Below are 23637 nucleotides of genomic sequence, written 5' to 3'. Positions count from 1 at the left end.
TTATTTTTTAACTTCAATTACTTAATTAAATAATAATTTTAAAAACTTAAATTAATTCTTAAGTAATTTCTATAATTAGTGAGAAAATACATTCATTTGCAAATGTGACCCATTTATTTAACTTTATCATTTTCATCCATTATTATTCATTTGGTTCTACATGCAATTCATTATTGGTTTCAATGAGCTAGCCCGGGGGGGAGGCCGATTGGACATATGTAATTAGGGCTCAAATATTTATAATTAAGTTCCAACTTATCTCATATTAATTATAAACTTATTTGGTCACGAATTTATTCCATTATAGTAAACTCTCCCTCATTACCCATGATTACGAAAGCTACTTAATCCGTGCTCATCCAATGACATTGCCATAAATGTGTTACTCTCATAGGATATCCTTAATCTCTTTAGGATAAATTTGTTCTCCCAATATGATCATATTTTATCTCATGGTAACCATTACATCTTCCTTCATGAAAAATCAATTACTATCAAATAATAATCAAGTCATTTATCACAAAGACAAACGACTCGTGGTCACGTTTACTTTTCATCTAATGACTCATACGCGCTCGTGTGCAAAAAAACAAACGATTTTATAAAAACTATTTTAAAGAGCAAGTTTTAACTACAAGCGTACAATGTTAGTTGTAATATTTGTAGTGTCAACAGGACACTTAAGTATCCCAAGGTTTGAACCTAAAAGATTTCCAAGTGGGTAAATGTGTTTATCAAGTTATACAATTACTAAACTAATCGAGTCAGAAATTATTAGTGCAAGTTGAAATAAAATATTGTTTTTAAACTAAATTCAAATATTAATTAAACTAACTAAGGTAAACTTTATTCTTAATGTTTTAGATAATGTAAATGATTAAACGATGGTCGAATGATTAGTTGAGTGCTAATTAAACTAATGAACCTATATCGATTATATTGGTTGCCACTCTCAGTTAGGAATCTCCTATCGGTCTAATCCTAGACTAAAGGATACCACCTAAGATTACCTCTCGATTTCATTACTCGGCACAATCATATCAAACTATCTAAGGATAAACTCTCTTCTCGATCTCGTTTATCTAGGTTTTCCGCTAGAGGCGTCAATTCTAGCGTATTAAACATTTTGATATAATAGAACAACCAATTAGTCAAGAATAGACATCAAATTAAGCTAACAAACAACCAAACAATCAACCATCCAACAAATTTAGCACATATTCAAACTCAAATTCCAAACAAACATTTTATCAAACATATTGTAAGCATAAAATGAAAGCAAATGGTTTAAGAAAATGCTTATTCGATTGATGAAGTTCCATTGAAGCCCAAGAGTTTGTCTATCTTTTTTTTACAAAATCTTTAACAATAAGGAAGAAAGTAAACGACAAAACTAAAATCTAACCTAAAAAGAAAAGAGAAAACCTAAACTAAAAATGAAAAAAAAAATTGAAAGGAAAAAAGAAAGAAAACCTAACCTAAAAACTATAAACCCTAAAGAAACAATTCAACCACCAAAAATCTAAGTTTAAAGGATCAAAAAGTAGTATTTATAGCCTAATAATATTTAACCTAACATTGACCATTTTGCCCTTAAGTAAAAAGAAGACATAAGCTTGTTTGGACACAAAATTTCCTTTATAGTTTTTTCACTCATTAGGCAGCGGTATCGCAATACCCACAATAGTCTTGAGATTAAGAGTCTTGGGGTCTTGGTATCGCAATACCCATGGTCTAGTATCATGATACCACTGTAGATGGTCTCTATACTCCTCATTTCAGCATTGTCAGGGGTATAAAGACTTCCATGCTTCGATATCGCGATACCCCCTTCTAGGTGATGTTTTATTCACATTCGGGTCATCGTCGATTCCCTACAACACTCAATCAAGTTGTTAGGTTCCCCATGGCACGATTGGTCAATTTAGCTCTAAAAAATGACTCAAAAATAATAAAAACAATTTATTAACAACAAAAATAAAAATATATATATAGAATACACTTAAATTACTTGAGAATAAGCTCCTTAAGTGAAATGGAGAACCTAATTTGATGTATCAAATTATGACAGATCATCTATCATGTAATGCAAACGAGAGGATATCATTTAAGCATTAATTGAGCTATGAATTTCAGTATTGTGAATGATGCTACATGCTAAAGAAGTCATATACCCAACACACCAACTTTTGATTTATTGTTTATTTGAACTCATGCTTTTGCTTACATCAAAGTATATAAGCCATGTACACATAGTTTATCATCCATTCAGGGTTAAGGTATGCTACACTATGAATGTCACAAGTGAATAAATCCATAAATGAATCTAGGATCTATTCTACTTGGGTCTTGTTCAATGTACTATCAGTCCAATCAGTCACATCTATGTCTTTACCTTCTGAAAGCCATCTGCTACGATGCTCAAGTCAAAGCATCTCTCCAATTGGACTTGATAGATGACATACTAGTCTTTCAATTGGTTTACTCATTTTCGATTAGACTAAAGATATGTTTATGTTCATTTACTAATATAAGTTGTCTTTCTGTATTACGATCTGACTACGTAATACTGCTTAGTACTAGTTTAAACATTAGATAACCAGTGAGCCAATATTTGCTTCTATTTTTGCTTTGTGTTCGAAAACATTAAGAATAATATGCAAAGGGTACTAATATAATTTATGGATATTATTAAACCAATTTTTTTGAAAAGTACAAGTATATGAAATGAATGTACTACACTTAGGGCACCAGATCTAACAAGAGGGACCAATTAGACATATAATTAGGGCTCAAATCATTTGTATTTATGTTTTGACTCTTCATCTATTAATTACCACATTATTTAGTCATGGATTCAATCCACTAAAAGTACCATGACTGACCTTCCTATTAACTACAATTACAAAAGAAACTTAGATTTATCATTTATGCTTTATCCAATAATCATGCCATTAGTGTGTTACCCTCAAAGGTATCCTTAATCTCTTTGGATTTAAATCCGTTCACCCAATATGATATTATTTTTCTCATGGTTATCATTGTATCTTCTACAATGACCATGTTCATAGTCCTTTTTCATAATCCAAGCAATGCTAATGAGAGGATACCATTTACTCTTTAATCAAGCTATGGATTCCTATATTGTAAGTGAACGCATGCCATACATAAGTTATATACCCAACATCTTAGCTTTCGACTTGATGCAAACTGAGCACATGCTTTCAATATATCAAAGCATATGAGTTACATACATATAGTCAATCACTTACTCAGGATTGAGGTAAGTCACACTATGAATGTCACAAGTAAATAAATTCATAAACGGATTTAAGATAAACTCAACATGGATTTTGCCTGATGTATTGTCAATTCAAACAATCATACTTATGTCTCTGTCTTTCTAGGAGTCATCTGCTCCGATACCCAAGAGAAGATATCTCCCTAATTGGACTTGATAGACAACATAACAGTCCCTTGAATAATTTGTTCATTTTTTATTCCTCAAACTATGTACCATTTCAATAACCTACTAATATAAGTTGCCTTCTCGCATCATAAATTCATTTCTATGATGCAATTTAGTATTAGTTAAACATTAGGTAATCAATGAGTCAATATTGGATTTGTTTATTTTGCTTTTTGTGTAAAACAAATGAGGACAATTATACAAAAGACTATAATTTGAACTATGAAATTTTATTAACCAATTTGTTTGAAAAGTTACAACCATGATGGTGAAATAACTGCATTAAAGGCATGAAATCCCAATATGTTTTAGGGGCATGTGACCGTGACATACAATTTACATAGTATTACCTAGCTGGAAAGGGTTGGTTACAAACGGGAGAGTTCTCTGAGATGCGTTGAGTAGAAGGAATGGTCTAAAAGTGCCTATCGATATGATGATAATGGGACGTCATATGAGGCACTTCAAAGTTTAAGTAGATTTTTTATTTAAAATGTAAATTTTAGATTTTTTTTAATTCTAATAGGTTATTATTACCTTGTTTATACGGGTTATGCATACTAAGAGGGATTCTTAGCCTCCTTTAGAGGGCAACGATACCACTTAAATGAATGGAGGCGTGACTATCAACCTACCAGTCCTGAAGAGTTGTTTAATATGAAGCATGCTTTCGCATAAAATGTAATTAGAAGGTGTTTTGATCTTTTAAAGATGAGATAGGGTATACTTAGGAGCCCCTTTTTCTGTCCCATTAGGACACATAATTGAATTATCCTTGCATGTTGTTTGCTACACAATATATTCATGATGAAGTGTCTTATGACCCTTTGGAATATGATGATGAAGCCTCAAGTAGTGGGAAAGTTAGGGATGATACCGATGAAGCATTGGTTTCTACAATTAAGCTGCAAATGAGTGGACTAAGTGGAGAAAACAACTTGATATAGAAATGCTTAATGAGTGGAGGGCTACTCGATCAAATAGGTGAAATAATGGGAAAATAGGTTGAACTTAGTGCTAGGAATCTTTAATAACTATATAACTGAGGTCTTTTATACATAAACTAAGTTTAGTTGTCTATGCACAAACTATATTTTTATAAATATTTTATTTTTACTTTTATGTAATCTATGCATTTATTTATATGAGGTATTTTTATGTATCTACATTTTTTATTTTTAGCTACACTAAATTCGGTATAGTTATAATATATTGTGTTAATCCTATTTGGCATATATAAATAGAATGGTAGGTCAAGAGATGAGCTCCAAAGGTAAGAGGTCAAGTAGAAAGTTTGTTTGAAGACACTAAATAGATGAAGAGTATAGAATTTTGGTGCATTGCCTTGTTGAATTGTATCTCATAGGTAGCCACAAAATTGATTGTAGCTTTAGACAAGGGTATCTACCTATACTTGAAAGACTGTCACAATCAAAACTCCCACATAAAGTGTTAAAGCTAAGCCTCACATTGACAACAAGCTAAGGACACTTAGTAATGAGTGGTCAGTTCTACATGGCATGATCTATGGCAAACACACCAACGAATTTGGATGGAATAGCACAAGAAAAGTGATCATAGTTGAGCAAGCGATTTGGGATGAATTCCTTAAGGTGAATTCATAAATTATGATTGTATATGAATTTTGTATTTATATTTGAACGTGTTTAATAATTTTTATATGAATATGTATGTAGAGTCATAAGAATGTAGCCTCATTTAAGAATAGGAAGTCATATTTTAAAGATTTTAGTAAAATATATGGTAAAGACCGTGCTACTGGAAAAGATACCCAAATAGAAGCTGACTTAATTGAAGAGTTAGAAGAGAATGAAGATGAAAATGGCAGAATAAAGAACAATGCAAATGGTACTGGTGTGGGAGAAACTAACATGACTGGAACTAAAAATTTTGAGAACGAAAAGATCTTGAAGACAATGGCTAGTCAAGGTCCCCATCTCTTAATAGAGGCCAAATTAGAATGGCTGAAAAAGTTGGAAAGAATAAGATAGGCTTGCATTAATGATGGGACTGATTTTTCAAAAATTGCTCAGGTGTTGGAATCAAAAATTCTAAAACTACGAAAGAATTGACAAAAAGTTTAAGGACAAAGCACTTAATTATTCAAAAGTTTATGCAGCTTTGAGATGAGCTGATGAAAATAACCAAACTATCCAAAGCAAAAAAAAAAAAAAAAATTTACTTCAACAAGATTTTTACTAATCCAATCAACGTGCTTATTTTCTTCACTATCCCAACTGAACAAAAGATGCGAGTGAGGGAATTGCTAATTGAAGGAACTGATATGATTTCGAGTATATTCACTTAACTTTTTGTCGTATTTTGACTTTAGTTTAGTAATAATAGATTATATGTATTGGCATTTTAAAAGTGAATCAAAATCATGAAAGTAATAGCATACATGTGAATGTGTAATGAACTAAAAGTATAGCACTATTCATGTAAAATATTCTAATTTTTGAATTGCATATGAGACTAATATTATCTTATTAATTAATTGCATTGTTTTTAGTTGATTAAATGCATTTCTATTTTTATTTTATATGGTTACGATATTTTTGTCCTATGTGATCATTTTAGTATTATTTTCTTCCATATTTTCGTTTATATATATTTAATACAAAAAATCATATTTAGAGATAGTGGAAGAGATCGCGAGAATGTTCCAACCCAAATGTCATATTTCGATCAAATTCTTGGTTCATCTCTTTGTTTAAAGTGGTGAAGTGAATTAAAATTTAAGAACTAAGGTTAAAAGAGTGTTTCAAATTAGAAAAATGACTCACATATTACTGCTTGTGACAGTAATTTACTATGATCATTTTAGAAAATATTTTCATTACTATGCTAGTTGCTTTGTGGGGTTATGAAATTTGTATCAAAGTTCGGTCAATAAAATCGATAAATTTATTAAAATAAATCAATATTTAATCATTTCAATGATTTCATAAAGAAAATATTTATCAATAAACAACCTGATCATATCAACATATTATAACATATTACTTTAATAAAAATTAAAAATTATGAAATATTACTAAAAGTTATTAAATATGAAATATATGTTGAAAAAGAAACGGAAAAGAAAAGATAATATTATCCTGATTGAGTCTTAACTTAATTAACATAAGTGTTATTACTAATATAGGTATATATAAATTTGAATACGCTAAAGTGCATTATAATCTTAATCTTATTTATGAGTTAAAAAGGAACTTTAGATAGTTTTAAATATTAAGTCAACTTATAAGGGACTGTACTTTTATAAATAATTACCTCATAACAAATTCGAAATAAATATCACAATTTTGAGTAATACTCATTTATTTCAAGCATACAAAACAGGAATGGCGTCATGTTTTTAAAAGACGAATGGAAGCCTCAAACCTACATAGACTGTAGCTCAAAGACTAAAAACAATGGGCCTTCAACCTTGGAGACGAATGAAATTTTGTGTTTCACACTAAAACGTGTCTCGACGGTTAAAACAATTGCAGCTGGGATGGGGACATGAAAAGAGGGACGGATTCATGAACGTTGGGTTTCAGATTAGGAAATAAAACACCAAGGACACTGCATGACACGCACAACGAGGAATACACAAGCATACATACAAGATTCATGAACATCTGAAACATCTACTGATGGAGAATAGACTGGATTGCACCGGTGATGGCTCGCGCTCCGGCTTCTTGTGATGAAGATGCTTAAGAAATGCTTTTACTGCTCCAGTCACCCCATCCTCATTCTCCATCGCCTTGGCAAGTTCATTGGCCCTCTCCTTCACCTGACATATTTCATTGCGAAAGTTTTCAATATCCTCAATAAATCATCACACTACAAGTTTGGCCAACTTCCATATATATATTCCTTAAGATCATCATAAAGGAACAAGATGATAAATCCACATCTCAGCAAGCCTGTTAACCATAAAATGCCAAAGCGAATATAAACCGAACTAAGTCTGGCATCTCAAATTCATAATTACCTTTGGATCTAGCATGAATTTTATTGCACCAACCAACTTGGGAAGTGAGAATTCGTCAACTGGGATGGGTGGAGGTCCCACTCCTCTGGCATGCACCCGCTCTCCCCAGAAAGGTTGATCACCAAAGAACGGTACAATGGTAGTCGGGCACTAAAATTTAGGACAAAATGTGTGGAACAGAAGGCAGATGGACATGAAATGAAACCAAAGGCACCAAATTTTTTGCAGGCAAAACAATGTAAGCACTTAGTCACAGAACTACAAGCACATAAATAACCACAAGGATCAAAATATTTGTCCTTACCGCAGCTTTAAGACCAGCAGCAGTTGTTCCAGCACCTCCATGATGAACCTGAAAGCAAGTCAAACAAATATTTGTTAGGCCATGAACATTCAAGAGAAACTATTCTGAGGAGGCAAGGAAAGATGAAAATTCGAAAGTTAATTGGCATGATTAAGAACTTGCACATCCTTGTATCTCACAAGCATGTTATATTGCCAGATACATGCCTATTCTGCAACTTCGTTTATTATATTGTGTTAATAGCATACTTTGCTTCTCCTTTAATCATTTTCCCAACTTCACCTAGCCATATATGCCAAACTTCTTTGGCATACCATCACAGAATCGAGCAATCACATACCTTAGACATGCATATTTTGATTTCCGAGATGTCATGTTTCACCTTTTTCTTTTTTCCACCTTTTTTAAACAAAGACCACATAACAGATCATGATGTCAAAATGTTAAGTATTGACAACACATTTTTGCATCTGTTTCTTCCAACAATAAAAAAAGTTGGATCATCTAAAGTCCATAATTGCTTACGATAAAACATAGGGAACTCCTTGCCAATAGAGTAACCATCCCATCAAAGAATGACACCATAAAAGATGAGTGTTCTTCCAAAAGTAATGACAACCAATGTCATTCCAAGCAGAGCCAAAGAGATAATTAAGTCAAACTATTTAGTAAAATTTCCCCCTCTTTTCTTCTAGACTAGAAGGAGGGGAAAGGGATTTGCAAATCTGAAACCTTAAATGTGGAACTTGTAAGACCTAGATAAGCTGTGTCCAAGTTATTGACCCAGCATTCCAAGCCCATCCCAGTGAAAAGAGGTCAGGCCAGGAGTTATAACCCATACATTGTAGACCTGCGGTTTATGTATAAAGAAGCTACAAAGATATAACAGGAAACAATCCTTAGAGACATGCTACCCTGTAATTTATCGACTCACCACAGCCTTGCATCGCAAGAATAGCCAATCATGAGGGACATTGTCCAATAAGTACACAAAGTCCTTGGGTTCTGCCACTAAAATAAATGAAAAACAACTAAGAAAATATGTTAGGTTGACAAGAAACATTTAAAGATCCAAAAGTAGAAGAAAAGGAACTTACAATTCCCAAGGCCACCCCAGCCTTTATTAATGATACCTCTCTGTCCTGTTTGCTCCAATGCATCCACGATTATTTGGGTCATTCTTTCAGGTTCTTGAACAGGCTGAAATGATAGAAGAGCTAGTTCAAAAGGACAAATATTTTCATGAAAATAAAAAGCAGCTATATCATGACAAGTGAGAACAATATCTCATAGCAACTTAACTTTGCATTCACACACTATATTAAGGTTCAAACCAGTCTACTTTCCTGGTCAATGTAATGAATCTCTGCCCTAATGAGAAAGATAAAAAAGTGCATTATTATTGCATTCATTAGGCTTGGCTTTATATTAGCAACACAAATACAAAATTTGCATGAAAAGAAGTCATTAGTAAATCCTATGCTTAACAGAATGGGAACAGTTATATTCTCTCAGAGCATCGACAGAACAGGAAAACCAGCATTTGACTCGAACCATTGTTGCTATACGGCTAAAATAATTTGAGAATGCAAAGAAAAAAGTTAAAATTCTCACATAAATACTGCTAGAGATATCTGATACTTAGAGGGGATTAACAAGCAATGACGACTTGACATAAGAAAATAAACTAAGAAGCAAAAGAAAGATATAGTAATAATGATGAGAAAAGAAAACAAACTCACAAGGCTACCAAATCCAATATAAATAGGCTCAGGACCAGCTTCAAGCCACTTTACAAGTGATTCTGGGGGTTCATAATTTGTTGCAAGATCAAGAAAGCAAAATCCTACCACGTCAATCTTAGGTCCCCAATCTGAAGGAGAAAAATATTTGTTATCCTTCCATTTGAGAAATCCTTTCCATGTTAAGTCATTATACATTTTATTATTTTATTTAAAGAAATATTCTCATGCTTTATTACAAAGCTAGCGAGAATATGAACTGAAACTACAACATCTACATATTCATAACTCCAAGTGTAAATGAAAGCCCACAGTTATATCTTTTTAAGTTCTAGACTCTGCAACTAGATTCTAAGCCAACCACCTTTTGGTTTAGGAACAAGGTGTGGACTCCAAATATATCCATGTGGCACATCGGAATCAGAGCCTTGGGAACCACTCAAATACGTGACTGGTCGTAGCTTCAGCTTTTTCTTTCTAACATCATTGATCATGTCCCGTATCCCAAGCCAAATCATTGAGTCAACAATCTGATATGAAAGCTGCAGCAAACAAAAACAAACAAGATGAGAAAGTATAATAAAAATACATAAAAAGATATATGAATAAACTTCACAGAGCTCACTCGATATCCAGCGGGTTGCTTCACACGGGACAAAGGATGCGGAAATTCACTAGTTGGCCTGGAGGAAACAATAATGGATTGTGCAAAGCAGTCTGAGAGTGCCCATTAAACCATGTAATAGAACAACAGACTGATGCAAAACAAGAAATGACAAGCTTGTAAACTGCTAGATTTTGAGATGTTAAAGCAACATCCAACTCAGCTATAGATAACACTACGCAAACAAGACTTACGTCCATGGCATAGTGAAAAATATATGAACTGGTACTTTTAGTGCTTCTGCCACATGGGTATGCCCTAAAGATAATTGCCAAAGTTTCTATCAGAATATTGAACCGGTAAATACAAACATGAATAAGATACCTCTATTTTGAAAACAATAAAATTATAGTTGATAGTAAGAGAAATTACAAGACATTTTCCCATCAAACTAGTCTCTCAAATGCAAATAAACAAATAAATAAATAAACAAATTCAGCATTAAAGTTCAAACCACCATTTATCTTGCTAAAGCAATAAATATAAAAGGAGAAGCAACCCCCCACCCTTGTATGTTTTTGAGCCGGTAGAGGACTACAGTGACATTCATCACCGTGTCAAGGCCACTTTTCTTATACTGGATTTGGATACAAATCATCATCCCTTTATGAATAAATTTATAGAGATGAAATTCAAATCAAAACTTTTTGATATAAAACCTAGCAAATGCTACAAATTATCCAAATCATTCAACAAGGCCCAAGATTGACTCTTATCTCATAATTACTCATTCCAACAAACATGGAAGAGAGGAAGTAAAAAGTATTAACATATACATGCAAAGTTAAGTCACCAGCAAGATCACTGGACAAAGATTCTAATAGGAACTTCTGTACATTCTAGCCTTTTAGAGTTTGAAATAGAGTAAGGATAACTGCTCTGTAAGCACTACCACATAGAGTAAGGATAACTGCTATGTAAGCACTACCAGTAATTCATGAAACACCATAGCTATGATTTAGCCCTTTGCAGCATATTCTTTACCTGAACAGCATTGTTGTTATTATGGATGCTAGGGGATTCGCAAATGTCATAAATCAGATCCCAATAAATCACGAAATTGTGTTTCTGATTTTAAGGTAGAAGATCAAGGACATTTTGGTAATTAACTAACTAGTGGTTCTTGTTTCCAGATTTTTTCTTCCTCTCTGTACTATAAATAAGGCTGTGTAGCTTATGCAATTAATAAAGAAATAAAATACGGATAACATTCTCTCAGCCTTTTTTTCACAATTACATCATGGTATCAAAGCTTTTTTTTTTTTCTAAAGCCAAATCCCTCTTTTTTTTTCCCGTAAATTCCTCTTATCTAGTAAGTTCTCATGGCAACCGAAAGGAGAAGCTCGCCCACTTATTCCAAAGTCACATCCAGCCAAGATCCTGTCAACAAAACACCAATAGAGGATCCAAAAGGAACTTAGAGCTTATCACCCGCCACAAACCTAGAGCCAATCAGTGGTGATGTTTACTTGCAGCATAGGAACGGACGATTTTATCACCAAAGCAGCTATTCTCCTCATAGGTTTGATCGCTGATTTATGGCATGGAAGACTTTAAATGATAGGGTAAACTATAAAAATAGTCACCCAACTATTAGCATGTTTCTATTTTGGTTTAAACATTTTTATTTTAATCACTAAAGCTTTAAATTTTGATCACTCCATTAAAACACTAACGGTGTTCTCCTTTTATTGGGATAATAACAAATTTAACCCTTCAATGTTTACTGATTCTACCAATTTAGTTCCAATTCTAAAAATTCAATAAATTTAGCCCTCAACTTTACACATTTTATCAATTTAGTCTTACTTCTTAAAATTTTAAAATTAAAAATTAAAAACTTTAAAAATAAAAATCATTTTCGAGAAACATAAGTTTTATAAAAATACATACAAAATTATCAATAAATGAATATTGATTTTTCTTTTCTTTTTCTAACATGAAATTTATTTATTAAAATAATAATTTTATAAGTAAAATATTATTTTTTTTTAAAAACCCACAAACAAGACTTACACTAGATTCAAACTTTTTCCTTTTTATTTTAGTTTATTTTGTAAATAATAAATTGTACTATACACCTGGCCTTATTCCTTAGTCCTCATCAAATTTGCCGAGCACTAGACCTGCCTTTGCCCACAACCACGGGGGCCAATAATCTTTACTTTGAAACTTCTCGATTTCACATCATCGTTGTGCCATGAACTAGGAATAGGTTGTGGAGCTACCAGCGTAGCCTTCCACCTACTAGGTCTCCAAGACCTCATCCTCACCTATATATCCTTAATCATGCCCATCCTCAAATACAACCTCAAAAACAACAAACCCGTTCCAAACAACAACTTAAAGACATTGATTCTCACCCTTTTAGACCTCAGGCTGAAGTTTTAGACCTAACCTGAACATGGTGGTCATTAATATTGAAAAAAGAGAAAAGTTGAATCCGCATAAGTCTTCTTCATGGTTTTTCCCTCTAAAATTGTTTTATTTATAAGTTTATCATTTTATTTATAAAATTATTACTTTAATAAATAAATTTCATATAAGGAAATGATATAAATAGTTTATATGTAATTTTATAAAATCTTATGCATTTTATCGAAAAATGAACTTTCAAATAATTTTTTATTTTTGAAGTTTTTTAAACCTTTAATAATCAAAACTAAATTGACAGAATAAGTAAAGTTGAGGACTAGATTTGTTGAATTTTTAGAGTTAGAGCTAATTTAATAGAATCTGTAAACATTACAGAGCTAAATTTGGTATTATACAAATAAGAAAAGGTCACCATTGGTGATTTAATGGAGAGATCAAAATATTAAATTTCGATAACATTAGTGACTAAAATAATAATTTTTAAACCTAAATGATCAAAATAAAAACACGCTAATAGTTAGTGACTATTTTTGAAGCTTAGTCTAAATAATACAATGATGTCAAGGTTGATTAATTCCATGAACAATGAAATTGGTGAAAATTTTCTTCTTATGAAACTGCCAAAGACATTAGGGATGTAGTTAAAGAAATTAGTCCCAATAATGAAAATAAGTCAGTTTTGTTTGAAGTCTTAAAATCTCCTTCACGACTTCAAACAAGGAGAAATGTCAATGACCAAATACTTCAATACTATAAATACTAGTAACAAATTCATATTTATGAGGAAATTGAATGGAGTTACCTGGATGGTGAATTATAATGCAAGAAGATTGTGGGAAGAAAATAGATTTATATGTGCCTAGTTGGGCTCAACAAGAACTTAGATGATATCTAAGGGAGGATCATGGGACAGAAACTACTACCAAGTATTCATGAAGTATTTTCAGAAGTTCACGGAGAAGAGAGCAAGGTGAAAGTCATGACGGGAGAACACATCTAACAAATTGGCAAAAGCCTCTGCCTTAGCATCCCATGATACTCAGCCTATCACCATGGTGTCATCATTGCAAGCAAACAAACAAGCCATAAGACAATTGTTGAAAAAATCATAGGAAATATGTGGGTTAGAAGCCATCATGCCACAATAACAACAAAGATAATAGAGGTACCCATAGGGAACTCTCCAACAGTTGAGTCCTTGGCATTCAGCAAAGAACAGATGGAATACTCCAAAAGTACATCAATTAGGCTCAATTTTCAACCCCTGCTCCTTCCTTTGCATCTAGAATCACATCGTTGGCTCATAATAGTAATGATTTGTATGACTTCAATTCCAGAAAGGGAAATTAAGGGATTAGATTGTTGATTTGGGAACAATTGACTATATAACAAGTGATAAGACCTAATTTGAATCTTTAAACCCATGTTATGAGAATCTAACAATAAGGATAACATATTGATCTCTCACAATGTAGTTCCAACAGGTTTTGTTAAATTTTAGGTCCTAACCCACAATTTGGTCCTTTTTGTTCCAAATCTAGATTGTAATATTTTGTCCATAAGCAAATTTAGAAGAAAAAAGAAATTGTTACTCTTCTTTTCTCAAAACTTGTGTGAGATTCAAGATTTGAACTCGGGAAGGACAACTGGCAATGTTGAATTGTGCTTCAATCTGTATCTTCTCCAAAGATTTGATAGAAGGATAAAGCCAACCATGCCCAAGTGTCTTATGGGTCAATCCCTCATACAATAATCTTGTTATGAGATGGAGATATAGACTAGGACATCCAAATTTTGTGTACTTTGAGAAGATATTTCCTTCTTTCTTTATGAATAAAATACCACGTGCATTTCAATGAGATTTGTCAACTCTATCTATCCTAGTCAGTCATATAAGCCATCTAAACCTTTCTCGATAATCCATAATGATGTGTGGGGACCACCTAGGGTAAGAACTATTACTTGCTCCCATTGATTTGTTTCCTTTTTAGACAATCAAACTAGAGCTACATGGGTATTCCTAGTAAACCAAAACCTGAGGTAGGACAAATTTTCAAAATTTTCAAACAAAGCTACAAGTCCTAAGAACTGACAATGCTAAGGAATACCTCAAAACCAACCCAAGGTATTATCTAACAAATGAAGGTAAAGTCTCCACCAAGGCCCATGCATAGACACACCCCAACAAAATGACTATAATGAGAGGAAAAATAAGCACTTGCTTGAGATTGCAAGGGCCCTCATGTTATTATCTCATGCACCAACAGTTTTTAGGGGGAAACCATTCTCACATCCATATGTCTAATCAATAGAATGCCCTTTAAAACTCTAAAATTTCAAGCTCATTTCCAGGTGTTGCTTAAATCTTTTCCAAATACATTCCTTATGTCAACCATTCCTTTCAAGATATTTGGGTGCATAGCTTCTATCCATATTCACAAACATCAATGGGGTAAACTAGATCCTAGAGCCATCAAGTGTACTTTTGTCAAGTATTCTCCAAACCAAAAAGGATACTTCCAAAGTCAAGCATATCATACTTTATTCATCAAACATACATGAGACAATAAAACTCTCAATCGTCTTGTGTATTCAGATATAATCTTAACATGGAATGATATCATGGAGATGAATAGTCTAAAAGAGTTAATGACAAAAGAATTCCAAGTCAAGAACCTTGGACAACTTATGTATTTCCTAGAGATGGAAGTGGCACATTCAAGGAATGAAATCTATTTTTCCTCTCAAAGAAAGTATGTACTTGATTTGTTAAAAGAAACTAGAATGCTCGAATGTAAACATGCAAGTGCTTCAATGCATACAAGTCAAATATTGGGGTCTAACGGAAGTATCCAGTTGACAAAGGAAAATATCAGAGGCTTGTTGGGAAATTGATATATTTGTTATGCACTAGACTTGATATTGCTTTCTTAGTTGGTGCTATACCAAATCATGAATGATCTACAAGAACACATGGAAGCAATCTATAGAATTTTAAGATACATCAAGATAACTCCTAGAAAGTCTTAAAAGGGGCCTCTACTTCAAGAGGGGCAGGCTCAAAAAAAAAAAAAAGATAAACAATCAACTTCTAAATCTTGTACTTTAGTTGAGGGAATCTTGTCACTGGGTGAAGCAAAAAACAGGTTGTAGTATCTAAAAGTAGCGCTGAGGCAGAAATTACATCGATGCCACATGGAATATGTGAAGGATTATGGCTTGAAAGGGTACTAAAGGAATTAAAGGTTGAAACCAACAGTCCTATGAAAATGCTCTGTGCCAATCAATCATCCATCAAGGTTGCAAACAATAATGTACATCATGACAGGATCAAGCACGTAGAGATCGATCATTATTTTATAAAGGAGAAAACAGAAAAAGGTAGGGTCAAATTACTCTATGTTCCTACATTAACTTGGTTGTTGATATCTTAACAAAAGTGCTTCTGGAAAACACATCAGAGGTTCTCAGTCACAAGCTTGTCTTGTTTTAAATCTACGGCCAGCTTGAGGGGGTGCTGTTATTATGGATGATAGGGGATCCCAAATTCCAAAAAACGAAATCCCATAAAATCTGGAAATAAATAGGAACTATGTTTCTGAATTTAAGGTAGAAGATTAACGAAAATCTTGTAATTAGGCTAATTAGTGATTCTTTTTCCAGATTTTTTTTCTTCCCTGTGTAGCTGATGCAGAAAACCAAGAAATAAAATGCAAAAAGCATTCTCTCAGCCTTTTTCTCTCTATTATCACCAATTGTTCCACATTATAGTTATGATTTAGTCATAAACTTTCACTACATCAAACTCTAATGTGTAAGAAACTAAAGAAGAGTGCTAAAAGAGTAAATCTAATATTTTTTCTTCAATATCGCTGGAGTTCCTTATTCTATACATGAGAAATGAGTGCAAAATCAAATATCTATAATAAGTTTAACTTTAAAGCAAAACACCATAATCTTAGACATGTATATTTCCATTATACAGACTCATAAATGCATACTTAAGCGTGTATTTACATCCATACAGCTGTATATTGGGACACATTAAAGCATGAAAAGAAAAGAAATCTAACCGTATGCTGGAGGATTTGCAATGATTGCATCTGCCTTAAAAGGAATACCAGAATCAGGATCAGGTTCTTTGCAAGCAGGAAGTAGAGAGTAGATAATTTCCTTCATTTGATTTCGCTGAATAGGAATCTCAGAAGGGTTTGATGGCAAAAAGCCCTTATTTTTAACCATATCTGCTCAGGGGAAAAGGTCAAGTGAAAGGAAATCGTAAAAAAACCCTGCTGGAAATAATTAGGTCACATATTACTTTGGGCATAGTGGATAGTCTTCAACTTAACACCTATATACTCTAACTGAAGTTGCGTGGTAAGCAATTCAAAATAAAAAGGGCTCAGTGCTGCACATATGCATCAAGAATATCTATCAATTAGGTAATTTTAAATGCTATTCAAGTCCCTAATTTGAATTAGGAACCGACTAAAAATAATCTTAATAGAATCCCATTAAGGTTACACCAGAAAAACATAAGATAATAAGTTAGATACGTACAACCGGCAAGAACTTTTGGATCTCCACCTAATGGATAGAACTCGAGCCCAGCAGTTAGCACAAACTCTTTGAAATTTGAATGAGTTGCCAATCTTACACGATGACCATATTCCTGCATGCAAAACATCATTTCTCGTGGTAACAATTGAAACAAGCAATAAAGAGGATTGAACTTAAGGCTTCCACATTTCTTATACATTTCAAGTGAGCAAAAAGCAGTATGAATATAGTTGCCAATATGCAGGGTTTCAAAAAGAACACATACCTATTCTAACAAAATGAAAAACCAGTACAGCTTATAAAACCATGATTTGCACTTATACACCAAAAAAGATTTCAAAAACTTAATCTTATTTCTTAAAATAAAAAATAAAATTAAGTCAGGGCAATGAATTAAGACAGTGGCAGAAAAGAAATTCAGCAAAGCCTAGCACTCCCCAGTTGGTACGCAGCAATATTGATTAGTAAAGGCAAGCAATGCTTTGATCCTCAACAATTACAAGCTACCCTAAATGATCATCACCAAAATCCAACACTTAAGAGTCAATAGACTATAAGCAAATTGCTCATACCAGAGCTGCCTTCTATTGACTAAAATATTTCTTTTATCTCGTTTACCTTAGTCAATGTGAGGACTAAGAAGCATTCCCTTGCTTAGCTTTAAATACTGAGAATCTGATTTTAATATAATTTACATGGTTATATTAATATTTTTTTTTTAATGAAGCGGACGGGCGGCGGGGGGAAACAAGAGTAATAATTCAGTCTTCAACTAACTGGTTTCAAAAGAAAATTGCTCCATTTTTCTAAGCACAAGCATGCTACCAGAAATCGCATGAGATTACAACAAAGTTAATGAATTTAAATGAACAGAAAAATTTATTCACATTAACAAAATAACAAAAATGGAAAGAGGCCCAAATAATAAAACGGTATCTCAACCTGGAGGCGTTTGCCAATGGCAATAAATGGCTGCACGTCTCCACGTGTGCCAACTATAAGTATCACTACTTGCAGTGGTGGAATACACTGAATATCTGCTTCAGGTGACTCTTCTTCAGCAACTTCAATATGTTCATCTCTTAATCCACAAGCAAGAACATTGGGATCAACATCTACTGGCACTTCGAACTCCACAGTCCCATCATCTTTCACGGTAGCTATTCTGTTCAACAATTGAAGCTGCACAGATTTATAAATATAATAATATTACCACTTACACAAATCTGAAAAGATCAAGCTTTCACACCATTCAAGAAACCACCCATTATTAAGCTAAACCATTTAGATAGAGATTAATGTATGCCTGTACCTGTGCTAAATGCTAATAATCCTAGCCAGGGATTTAAATAGCGATCACTTTTCAGTCATCACAATTGTGAATGAAGCAGCTGCCATTGCAGTCATGAACTTTTTCAAATTTGCACAATTCTTATAAAATATAATAACAGTTCTGAACATTAAATTTTATTTTTAATGATTTTTAAAGTGCTCATAACATTCTATAATATTTTATTTATATGATTTTTAAAGTGTTCATAACATTCTAATTCATAAAAGCCCCTCAAGTAAGAAGCACAGATGTGGACATGCAGGTTCAGAAAATTATATGAACAACATAACACGGAAACTCACAAAAATTCAGGATACTAGTTACCTTTCATTGGACCTTTCTCATAAGCACCCTTGTGTTTTTTCCCCCTCCAAATAGCCCCCAATGATAAAGCTCCCACTCCCACACAGAATTATACCATTAATTTCATCTGGTAAAATCACCAAAATACCCCAAATTCACACTTAAGGCTTTTTCCTTTTAACTTTATAAGAATGGAACATTACCACAATGGCCTATTTGAAGGAAACAAATAAGAAAAAAATATAAGCACAAGGTGCTATGTCAGAAAGGTCCAAACTACAAAGGGTGTAGATGGAGATTACCCAAAAATAATTAAACAACATTTATTCTAGTCAATAAACATGAACAATCAAATCCTTCAAACTACTGAAGATATCAACTAAGTTTAAAAGTTGAAACCTCCTACATGTAAACTCATCTTTTTCTCCTGGCAAAGTCAACTAAGTTTAAAACCTACTATATACATTCATTTTTTCTCCTTCAAAGATGCAGCCCACTTTTCATAGATGATAAGATGCAAGGACCACTCCACCACATCATTTTCAATTTCTCTAAGTTTTCTGCATTACATCTCTTATCCAATCCCCTCAAACATAGATCAGATCCACCAAAGGCCAAAGGGTGGTCATTTTATCTCTTCTTGTGTAACAAGGTATCTAATTCTTTTTGGTAAATGACAGCTGTTTTCATTACCTCCTCAACATATCCACCCCCTGACTGTATGAAATAAAATTTTCCAAAAGCTTTCAAACATATTCAGCAGCACATGCACATTCACATGTCACAAGTACAAGTACAACAACTACACCAAAGGGACCTATGAAAGTGCTTCAAAATCCTTAACCAATGGATGGTTTTGAAACTCCTCTTTAACCGTCAGTTCTTCAATTCTACCCCCAAGAAATTATATGCATCTTTGTATTTACAAGTTCTTAACATAGAATTATCTAACTGAGACAATATTAAATCAACCAGCATCAAGCAATCATTCTCTGAAAACATGTAGCATTCAGAAAACTTCGTACCTTCTTTTGGGCAGACATCTTATTGTCAAAAATCTGTGCTGCATCTTCAGCAAGTATGCTCCGATGTCTTGGTGCCTCAGTTTTTGATTTTACCAATTTAGGCTGGCTTGAATCCAACTTTTCAATGTTTGAAGTGCCCACACGCAATGCTCCAACTTCAGAAAAGCTTCGGTGAACAATGCCTGAATGTAGTAAAATATATAAGAAATTTAGGCTTGTACATAACAATTAGAAAGCATATCATAAAATTTAAGCTTAGTTATATAGATTATTCAGGTGAAAGCTTAGAAATAGGACTATGGCTCATGACAGAATTGCAAACTCTTCCCAACAGTTCTTTGTTAATCCTAACTATAAGAACTTACATTTTGTGTACTGTTTAATCCAAATGGAGGCAGGATTTACCAGTTGGGGAAAAATGAAAACTTTCCACTCATTAAAATGAAAATTCTATTTGACGTTCTATTTTCTTTCCATCAAACCACACAACATGCTGAAAGCATAACTTTTCTTCCTACCATTCCTAGTTGCTTTTCCTTTCATTCCCTTTCACTGCTCTCCCAACGGACATAGCATGGATATTTGTGCTACATTCATATCCTTGATGTCTTTTTCTTTATATACAAAATTTATATCATTTACATCAGAAAAGCAATATCCAATAGAAAGGCTTCAAAGTCTAAACTTATAACCCACAAAAGGCACCCAAAATAAACTCTCAAACTTTAAATCCTTTAGATGCGTAAGCCAGTAGTCCATTGTATTGCAGCTAATAAAGAAATGTGGTACCCAATAAATAGCAAATTACACCATCAATTTTAACGACAACATATGAATATTCACCTACGATAATATGTAATTACAATTCCCAAACAATCAAAGTTAAAAGCTTAAAAAGAAATAACAAAACGGAGGAAGTCAAATCTGGTCTAAATTTAAGTCAAACTTGACCGAGCTAATCGTAGAAATGTCCAGAAAGAAATCGTAAACGCTCGAATTTCGAATTAGATTACTAAAACGAAGAGAAGATCATGAATGGAACTCAACGCACTATAAGGCTCAGCAGCACCGTTATTCAATGCAAAATCAACTCCGGCGCGGGAATTGTCGCCACTGGCGGCTGCCCGGGAGTCTCCGCCACTATCTATCTGTTTAGCATCGACGCATATTTCTAGCTCTTTTTTGACCGGAATTTCTACGGAAGAGAAGGAGGAGGAATCATCACGATGCTCCGGCGACGCCGCCATCACCGGCTCCGGAGAGCTCCCTCGGTCGACGCGGCAAACGCCCTGTTCGTTCTCCAGATCTATTCAAATTCGGTGAACCAAGTGTTGGCCGTGATCTGATGAGCGATTGGATAAAAGGAATATTAAATATAATTCTCGGGAAAAAAATGGAGACCTCAAGAGAGAGGTGTGAGCACGTTGGGATCGAAAGCGTGGGGAACGGGTCTGAGACGTAAATACTTGGTTGCGGGGCTGCCTGAGAATAAGACACGTAAGTAAACTGTCTATTTGAAGGGGTATTTTGGTCAATTGATGTCTTCGGAAACCATGTATCTGAGGCGAATAGATTTCGTAATGTCGCCCCTTTGTTAAGTTTTGGTGCGTAAAAGTAGAGTTCCTTCACTCTTTACTTTCTATTCCTGTAACTGTAATGCACAAAGGAGCTTTTAGATAAATGAAAAGTATGAGATCCGGCACAAAATATTCTTTATACTCATTTCTTTAGCCTTTTAGAAATACTACTTTTATGTCACATGCATCTTTATTTTTTAACCGGAATGAATTGTTATTTGACATGAGTTTAAACAGTATTATTTTATCTCTTATCTATGATATTATATAAAAAAGATGATGTAAAAAAATTATATAATTAAATAAAACATTAATTTATATATTTTTAGAAATAGATAGATTGTTTTTTTTTGAATAATTCTGACTGGATTTATATCATATGTAAAAAAGAAAATTGGGCTAATAGCCACTACAATAAGGACTAGAGAAAGAAAATAAATCGGGCTTAAACTAGCCCATCTTGACCAAAATAAACAAAATTTGAAAATAAAGCTAATCCTATACCAGTCAAATCTAGATAGCTAGACACCATTAATTATCGTCTTTTCAAATCCACCATCCAGTCATAATGATAGCAGGTTACCAATTTAATGCTTTGTCTCTGCTATCCTTTAATGAAAACCTTTCCCTTTCTTCAATCCGGAAGATTTGGCCAGAGATTTCCTACCGTTCTCCGAACCACTTCTGGGATTTCCCTCTCCAGGTAAAAACTCTCTCCTTCTAAGAGCCTCCTTTGCTATAGTATGGGCATAAATATTCTGTGCTTTAGGGACGAAAGTAAACTCAATCTCCTGGAACCTATTTTTTAGACTTTGGATATCTGTGATAATTGTTCCAATGACTGATTTATCCGTGAAGAAGCTTTGGCATTTCTTGATAACAGTTTTGGAATCTCCTAAAACTGTTAATTTATTGACTCCCAGTCTAATCCCTAATTTTATTGCCTGTAATCCTGCATATGCCTCTGTTGTGAATGGATCTGCAATGTTGGAGTGAATGACTGCCTGTGATGCAAAAATCTATCTATTCTCGTTCCGTACTATTATACCTGAAGCCGATCTGAACTCCAGACGATCGTAAGCTGCATCAAAATGAATGAAGGTCCATCCCCTTTTGTGTATCTGTTGGAGATTGTCAGATGAATGGAGAGTAAGATTTCTTACTTTTGTTACTGCAAGTTCTGTAATATAGACTCTGATTTTCCTCGCTATTTCTGATCCTGACATGAGTCTTTTTTTATATACGAGATTATTTCTGCTAAACCAGATGAACCAAAGGCTACAACAGAAAAGTTGAAGCTGTTCTTCATTACCTCGATCAAAAACCCAGGTAAGCCATCCCCACATGTTATTTATACTCTGATTCAGCACCCACGATAAATTTAACTGATTCCAAACTTCCATTGATCTAAGGCACTGAATAAAAATATGCCAGCTATTTTCTTCAGCACAACCGCACCTGGGACAAAGAGTGTTCATCACTACCCTCTTTATTTTGAGGTTGACAAAGGAAGGGATAAAATCCCAAGAAATCCTCAAAATTATCATCTGAATCTTTGAAGGGATATGTAACTTCCATAATTTGTTGTAGAAATTTTTTGTCTCGGTATGTAATAATAAATCATTAGGGTCCAGATTAGAACCATGTAACAGTTTATAGGCACTTCTCACCGAGAACTCCCCTGTCGGTTCTCCTCTCCATACTTGAAGATCTTCTTGTTCTGTCTCCGCAAGAGGGATTTGTAAGATTTGCTCTGCAACATCTGGTTGAAAGGTATTTCTTATCAGCTCTGTTTTCCAGCTCCTGCTATTTGGCTCAATTAAATCCGAGACTAATTTAACATTTTTATTGTCTTCTTGAATCGTGATTCTGTCAGCTTCGATCCCCGGTATCCATGAATCTCCCCGTATGAAAATTTGATCACCTCTCCCCACCCTCCAACAGCGTCCATTATCAAGAAGTCCTCTCGCAGCCCATATACTTTTCCAGGTAAATGAAGGTAAATTCCCCAACTGAGCTTTGTAGAAATCTGAATTGGGAAAATATTTTGCTTTCAAAACACGGGCCAATAATGAATTCAGATAATTAATAAGATGTCATCCCTGCTTCGCTAATAATGCAACGTTAAATTTAGCAAAATCACGAAAACCGAGACCACCATCTTCTTTTAATAGACATATATCCTTCCAAGTGCACCAGTGGATACCTTTTTTATTAAATCTCTTTTGCCACCAGAAATTTGGCTATTATTCTATCCAAATCAGTACAAAGCGTC

General features: G+C 33.7%; 1 protein-coding gene across 2 annotated transcripts; it reads right to left on the bottom strand.

Moving 5' to 3' along the window:
- Positions 1-6784: 6784 nt before the first annotated feature.
- Positions 6785-21311, bottom strand: LOC105798886 (sterol 3-beta-glucosyltransferase UGT80A2). Of its 2 annotated transcripts, XM_012629120.2 has the most exons (14): positions 20837-21311; positions 19786-19967; positions 18067-18306; positions 17125-17236; positions 16638-16808; positions 10383-10446; positions 10150-10207; positions 9889-10066; positions 9525-9655; positions 8880-8982; positions 8717-8793; positions 7783-7830; positions 7479-7628; positions 6785-7277 (listed from the first exon to the last, which is right to left on the bottom strand). In XM_012629120.2, exons 1-14 carry the CDS (start codon positions 21030-21032, stop codon positions 7110-7112), a joined length of 1878 nt encoding a protein of 625 aa, XP_012484574.1. In that variant the 5' UTR covers positions 21033-21311; the 3' UTR covers positions 6785-7109. The 2 variants fall into 2 exon arrangements, with proteins under 2 accessions (XP_012484574.1, XP_012484584.1); XM_012629130.2 differs by lacking the exon at positions 20837-21311 and having other exon boundaries at positions 18067-18289; positions 19786-19961.
- Positions 21312-23637: the final 2326 nt, after the last annotated feature.

Source organism: Gossypium raimondii, chromosome 7, assembly GCF_025698545.1.
Source record: "Gossypium raimondii isolate GPD5lz chromosome 7, ASM2569854v1, whole genome shotgun sequence".
NCBI classification, from domain to species: domain Eukaryota; kingdom Viridiplantae; phylum Streptophyta; class Magnoliopsida; order Malvales; family Malvaceae; genus Gossypium; species Gossypium raimondii.
This window is presented reverse-complemented; position numbering and strand designations above follow the sequence as displayed.

Excerpts from the sequence above, each read along its gene's own strand:
- LOC105798886 (XM_012629120.2), bottom strand. The coding sequence starts at position 21,032 with ATGGCGGCGTCGCCGGAGCATCGTGATGATTCCTCCTCCTTCTCTTCC. Across the intron at positions 19,968-20,836 it reads CGGTGCTGCTGAGCCTTATA|GCATTGTTCACCGAAGCTTT; the intron begins GTGCGTTGAGTT and ends TACTACATTCAG. Across the intron at positions 17,237-18,066 it reads CCATTGGCAAACGCCTCCAG|GAATATGGTCATCGTGTAAG; the intron begins GTTGAGATACCG and ends TTTTGCATGCAG.